The 7026-nt window shown below is 48.4% G+C and overlaps 1 protein-coding gene across 4 annotated transcripts in view; it reads right to left on the reverse strand.

Moving 5' to 3' along the window:
- The window catches only part of DAPK3 (death associated protein kinase 3), a 15080-nt gene extending 8499 nt beyond the window's left edge, over positions 1-6581 (reverse strand). The window contains exons 1-2 of one of the 4 annotated variants that reach the window (XM_019653509.1): positions 6498-6581; positions 5355-5511 (exon numbers count right to left, since the gene is read on the reverse strand). In XM_019653509.1, coding sequence (XP_019509054.1) covers positions 5355-5416 — 62 coding nt within the window. In that variant the 5' untranslated portion in view covers positions 5417-5511; positions 6498-6581. The other 3 variants (XM_019653510.1, XM_019653508.1, XM_019653511.1) reach the window with 3 other exon arrangements.
- Positions 6582-7026: the final 445 nt, after the last annotated feature.

Here is a 7026-nt window from a genome sequence, read left to right on the forward strand (position 1 = left end):
GCTGTCGCAGGTGACTCACGGCAGCCCAGCTCCAGGTTGAGCCGTTGTTCAGCATCTTAGCTGTAGAGGACAGCGTCACTGGCCCTCATATGTGGGATCTGAACCAGGGCCCTCTGGCGTCCCAAGCCAGCTCTTAACCAACGCGCCACTCAGCTGGCCTTGGGATGGGGTTTCTTTTTGGGGTGATGAGAATGTTCTGGAAATAGATGGTGGTGATAGTTGCAGAACCCTGTGGATATCCTAAAAATCATTAAATTATACACTTTAAGTGAGTAAATTGTATGTGAATTATATCTCAAGAGAGTTGTTACTTAAGACAGAGAAATTCTACGTACTGCACTTCAGGGAGTTGTCCAATGTCCAAACTCCTTTGCTCTCTAGGAATTTAGTTATATTAACTTGGTTTGACTCAGAAATTGACTGAAAAAGGCCAGACGGTAAATATTTTAAGCTTTATGGGCCACGGTCTGTCACAATACTTGGGTGTTCTTACAACCCTTTAAAAAAGTAAAAAACGAGGCCGGCCGAGTGGCGCGTTGGTTAAGAGCTGGCTTGGGACGCCAGCTCTGTGCAGTAGGCCCCGGTTCGGATCCCACATATGAGGGCCAGTGACGCTGCCCTCTACAGCTAAGATGGTGAACAACAGCTCGACCTGGAGCTGGGCTGCCATGAGGCGACGGCGACGCCATAGGCTGCAGCCCCTGCTGCAGTGGGTTGCCATGGGCTACCGTGAGTAGCCAGCAGCCAGCGTGAGCGGCTGGCAGCTGGTGTGAGCTGCCAAGAGCCGCTGTGAGTGGCTGTCCGATGGCCGGCGACCGATCTGCCTCAGCCGGGAAGAATGCAAGATAATACCAACATGGGCCAGTGAAGCGACATCCTCCACAACTAGACTGAAGAACAAAAGGACAGGAACTTGTCTGTTCCCCTTCCCCTGATTCCCCAGTGCTGTTCCCCTCCCCCAATTCCCCAATAAAATCTTTAAATACATAAAAATGTAAAAAACAGGGCCAGCCAAGTGGTGCGCTGGTTAAGAGCTGGCTTGGGACGCCGGCTCTGAGCAGCAGGGCCCCAGTTCGGATCCCACGTGAGGGCCAGTGACACTGCCCTCTACAGCTAAAATGGTGAATAACAGCTCGACCTGGAGCTGGGCTGCCGTGAGTCACCGGTGACGGTGTAGGCTGCAGCCCCTGCTGCAGTGGGCTGCCATAAGCTACTGTATGTGGCCAGCAGCAAGTGTGAGTGGCCGACAGCCAATGTGAGCTGCCAAGAGCCGCCATGAGTGGCCGTCCAGAGGCCAGCGACCAATCTGCCTCACCCAGGAAGAGCGCATGATGATACCAACACGGGGCAGTGAAGAAATGTCCTCCACAACTAGACTGAAGAACAAAAGGACAACAACTTGTCTGTTCCCCTCCCCCGATTCCCCAATAAAACCTTTAAAAAAAAAAAAAGAAGAGATTAGGACAGATACACACAGAAGGACCACCAGGTGGGGACACAGGGAGGAGACAGCATCTGCAAGACAGGAAGACAGGCCTCAGAGGGAACCAACCCTGTCAGTACCTTGATCTTGGACTTCCAGCCTCCAGAACTGGGAGACAATAAATCTCTGTTATTTCAGCTGCCCAATCTGTGGCACTTTGCTAATGGCAGCCTGAGCAGACTAATAACAGATGCACATACAACTCCATTACGTGAAAGCTAGGGTAGAAGTCCAGACTTATCAATCCACAAATTAACTTATCTCCCGAGACTGTGGATGTGAACTTGAATTGGGAAGAAAGAATGCCCGCTCCCCGCTCCCCCTCACCGACACACACACAAGAAATGTGCTCCCAGTTCATTCAGACCCATGACTCCTAGAACAGGAAAACGTAGGCCTGCTTTACTCGAGGTCCCAGTGATTCTCCATGGCTAATTCCCCAAAGACAGTCAATAACTAGACTCGGGAAAGACAGTTCTGCTTGAAACTAAATTCCAGTTCAATCTTGCCTGTGAAACAGACAGTTTATCATGGTGGCCAACTTCACAGGCGCAGTGAACAGCTGAAATAGGATGGTGTTTGGACCATAAGGACACACTGACTTCCCAACACGCAGGGGCTTATCTTTGTTTCGACATCTAATGGGCCTGTTACCAGGATATGGGGGCAGAGCTGGCTGGCAGGCAGGTGGAAGCCAGATGCCCACCTCTGGTTCCAGCACGCTTGGGATTTGGAGCCAGCAGCGTGTGGTCCCAAGATCTGAATCCGGCTTGGCCACTTACAGGCTGTGTGGTCTTGGGTAAGCCGCCTCCCTTCTCTCAGATTGTTTCTTTATCTAAAATGAGGATAATAATGGCACCTGCCTTGTAGGTCCTTCAGTAGATAAATGGAAGTAACATAAAGACAGCCTAAAGCAACATCTACAATTTATACAAACTGCAACACAGTATAGAGCAGCGGTTCTCAACCTGTGGGTTGCGACCCCTTTGGGGGTCAAATGACCCTTTCACAGAGGTCGCCTAAGAAAACAAAAAGATATTTACATTACGATTCATAACAATAGCAAAATTATAGTTATAGAGTAGCAACAGAAATAATTTTATGGTTGGGGGTCACCACAACATGAGGAACTGTATTAAGGGGTCACGGCATTAAGAAGGTTGAGAACCGCTGGTATAGAGTGTTCTGTGCCTTTAATCCTTCACTTTATGTATTTCTGAGAATGTTCCCAACCATTACACAGAGCAGTGCTGTCCAAGGTAGCAGCCACTGGTCAGGCAGCTGTCAAGCCCATCCAAATCGAAATGTTCTGTGAGTGAACAATACACACCATATTTCAAAAGCTTCATATCAAAAAAAGGTGGTAACATGCAGCTTCCCAGGTCCCAGCGACATGACATTTCGTTGGGAGAAAGAACCTGTGGCTCATGGAGGAAACTAGCTTTCTGTGAAAAAGGACTAAAGGATTACACACCCTACACAAGTACAAATTGATAAGGAAAAGACAAGTTCTCCACATCACAGGGAGAGCCAGGGGTAGCTTTCTCCATGGGCTAGCAAGCCCACAGCAGCAGGTGTCCCAGAGTAGTCGGCCTCTGTCAACTCTCCACTCCCTATGGAAGATAGGTGGTGTGTTATCTAAGGACTAAGAGATATTTGCCAATTGCTTATTTTTTTAAGAAATCAAATTTGCAGAATTTAACTTAAAATATGTATTCTGCTTTGAAAATTTCATCCCTCCTAAGACTCTAAAAACTTGAAATGCTCGCTAAATGTCTCCATGGGATTTCTGACCAAAAGTAAGGTCATAGCTGAAGAAATTTTCAGTTAGTCATTTGTTCACTTCTGTGACAGTATACCCATTGATGAATCTTCTCTGTGATTTGGGTTTTGGGGTTTTTTTGCATTTCTTAAAACCTTTTGATCTATTTGAGGTCTTCTGTGTTATCAAACTTATTCTTAAGTTTAAAAACAAGAAATTAAAACTGTGGATTTCTTAAGATTTTAAAGTTTGCCGCCATGTTAAACATCTTCAAAGCACTTTAAAAATCTTCAAAGTGAGGGCCAGCCGAGTGGCTCAACTGGTTAAGAGCTCGCTCAAGAGCGTGAGCTCTAAGTAACAGCGGTTTGAGTCCCGGCCCGAGCTGAGCTGCCAACAGATGGCAGGATGGCTCAGCTAAAAAAAAAATCTTCAAAGTGCATAAAATCAGGCAGCTCTGCACAAACCCAGTCTTGTTGTTTTTTAATTGAGGAACAGTGTTTTTTTCCAAGACCCATCAGCTCCAAGTCGAGTAGTCATTTCAATCTAGTTGTGGAGGGTGCATCTCAGTGGCCCATGTGGAGATCGAACCGGCAACCTTGGTGTTATGAGCACTGCGCTCTAACCAACTGAGCTAACCGGATGCCCCTTGTATTCTCTCTTTAGCTAGCCAAATTGTCCTTGAATCTTGTTTTTCCACATTTTCAGAGGGTTATTTGAAATTTCTTGTTATATTTGAAAATGTTTTTTGGAAGAGCTGCTAATTTTATTTTAAAAACACAAAGTTGTAAAAATATGCCTCCTTTTCGAAAACAACCCCTCTCCAGGACATGTAATCCAGCATCGCAAAGCACAGGGTTGAGCTTGAAGGGAGTGCCTCTGTGCAGACGTGCTTTCTTTACAGTGGCTGGAAGTTGGTATTATGTATAAAATGTTGAATAAAAAAAATGGAATAAAAAAGGTGGTAACATATTTCACTAATAATTGTTACAATAATTACAAAACAAAATGATACTAGTTTGATCTATCAGGTTAAATAACATATATCAAAATTATTAAAATTGACACAGCTTTTACATTTTCAATTAAATTTCAAAAACTTTCTACTGTGGCTCACATTATACAAGTTGCCTGGCTCTTTTAATGGCTGCATAATGTTCCATCCATGGATGCAGGGATGCTGTGATGGCCTCTAAAGATGCTTCCCATCTTTATAGCAACAATCCCTGTTCCTAGGTCATTGGGTCCATGTACATATGTATTCACACTGAATTAATTCCTAGCAGTGGAATCTGTGGGTTAAAAGGAATACACATATGATATTTTGCTGATTTTTTGGCGATCCTAATACATTTTCAACAATAAAGTATGAGATTTGGGATGGGGGGGGGGTTGCTACATTCACTACCACTCTAAATGGGAAATTCCTAAAGCAGAGGCTTCAGAATCCCAAATGAGCCTGAAACACTGTAGGCAAAGGCCTACAGCAAGGCTCAGTTATTTACATTCCCTTCTGGTGACATCATGGGGCCAGCCAGCAGCAAACTCACCAAATAAGGTTTGAGGCTCCACCAAAAAAAAAAAAAAAAGGATACTGTCTGGCTGGTCTGGGGTGTTGGGGGAGTCAGCTCGCAGGGGAGGCTATACGGCCCAGCCAGGCAGGAAATCAGCAGCCGGGCTGGCACAGACAGCCTCCCCTCTCTCCCATAAGAATGCTACACAATTGGCAGGGGCCCAGATGGGAGGCCTTCTCTGGAAAGGTCAAAAGCTGAAAAGACTCAAGTACTTCCCCTAAGAGAGGATTAAGAGAGGGACAGGCCTTTACAAACAAAACCTGCTAATACCTACTGCTCTCACGCCATATGCCAGGCACTTTGTTAGGTACCATATGTGCTCAATTATGTTTCTCCCCAAAGGAAAATGCAAAAAGGATGTCAGAGTAAAAACTCTCGGTCAAGGTGTCTGATTCCAAAGCCCAAATTCGTTCCATCAGCACCTGACCCTGACTCATTCCTTCCTGAAAAGCAGGATAAAGGACAGGAGAGGAGATATTATCCAGAAAACCCCTCAGTGCATCTCCCACCCAAGAGCCTTGTGAAAGGGGTCACTCACCTGCCCAGCTCCTCCCCCATCTCATAGTGGTCTTCCACATCTTCCTGCCTGAATGTGGACATGGTGGCCAGTCTGCCTTCCAGCACCTTCCGCTCCAGTGAAAGCCCAGTCACTGAAGCCTGGGGACAGGACCTCGGGAAGTCCCCTAGCTGTGATCCTAAAGGAGGCAAGGAAATAAGGAAGGAGTGAGATGTCGGCCATTACTCATAGTAAACAGAGCAACCTGCTCACCAAAAATAGGTTTCACATCACTCCATGCTGAAGTTCCATGCTCCCTGGGAAGGGCACTTGCATATGGCAGGCCAGGTACTTTCATGTGTCATCTCACTTGAACATCAAACCAACCAAAATGTCGCCGTTAGCCCCATGGTGCCACCTTGCCCCCGTAATTCCCACCAGGCACATATCTCTGGGTCCTCACATACTGCTCCAGCTTTTCCCTGCTTCTTCCCTCCTAGGCTTCTCCCATGTGCTCATCCAGTGCCCCCACACATTTCTGCAAGTTCCTCCACACTCTTCACACCCCCAATCCCCAGAACTCCCTCATTCCCTACCCGACTTCCTAGTTCTGGTCCCAACACACTCCCATCTCCCTGCCCATCAGCAACCTCAAGTCCTCTTCATCCTTACACACTCCACTTACCCCACACACACCTCAGCCGTCTCTTATGACCCTCCTCAGCGGTATGCTCCCCCAATACTGAATTCTCCAGGAACTGGACAATGGCTTCCAAGCTCCTGCAAGCTTCCTACCCATCCTGGCCTACCCTTGACTTCCACCGTCCTAGCAAGTCTAACTTCTTCCTCCTCTCTCCTCAAAGGCACCCCTAAAGGTAAAGGCCCCTACCTCCATCTCCCTCACTCCAAACGGGCTCCCACAAAGGGCCATATCTGAGAGTCTCTTTCATTGTCCTTCGCCTCCAACTCCATGGCAGACCCGGAAATACCCTTCACAAACCCTTCCAAGGGTCCCCAACCTGTAACGTCTCTGCTTACGCGCCCCCGAGGCCGCCACGACCCTCACAGGCCGCGGCTCAGACCCTTCTCCGGCTCGGTCATCCCAGGAGTCTTCAAACGTCCCCCAGGTCCCCCAAGGGTCCCCAAACACAAACTCATCAGCCTCAAATAAAGCCCGCTCCTCACCCTCCACAGCCCCGCGCCCCCAGCCGACCACTCCACCGGCCAGGCCGCCGCTACGCGCTGACCTGCGCCAACGTCACCGCGTCCGCCAGTACCTTCCCTGGGAGGCGGAACCCCATTGGTCAGTGCGCCCGCCGCTCTTAACGCCCCGCCCCCCGCTTCCTGCTAAGCCTAGGTCCGTTCGGCCCTCGGCACACTAATGCCGCATCGCCATTGGCCTACAGGCTCGCCTTTATGCAGCTGATTGACTATAATGGACGCCGGTCAAGCTTACGGAAGTCAGAAGTTCGACTTCCGGCCCCTGGGTCGCCCCGCCCGCTCTTCTCTGACCTGGGTCCTGAAGCTGGAGGGTGCATGCTGAAGTCCTGCATCCCTGTTCCTGCCTTTCTTAGTCACAAGAGATGTGAATCCAAGGCCCAGCTCCGGCATGGCAGCCCCTGGGGTGGACCCCGGGTTGCTTTAGTCCCTGAGTAGCAGTAAAATGTTACCCACATTCCAAATACATAATTAAAAATGCATATGAGGAGTGCAA

Source organism: Hipposideros armiger, unplaced genomic scaffold (assembly GCF_001890085.2).
Source record: "Hipposideros armiger isolate ML-2016 unplaced genomic scaffold, ASM189008v1 scaffold_202, whole genome shotgun sequence".
Taxonomy (NCBI): Eukaryota; Metazoa; Chordata; class Mammalia; order Chiroptera; family Hipposideridae; genus Hipposideros; species Hipposideros armiger.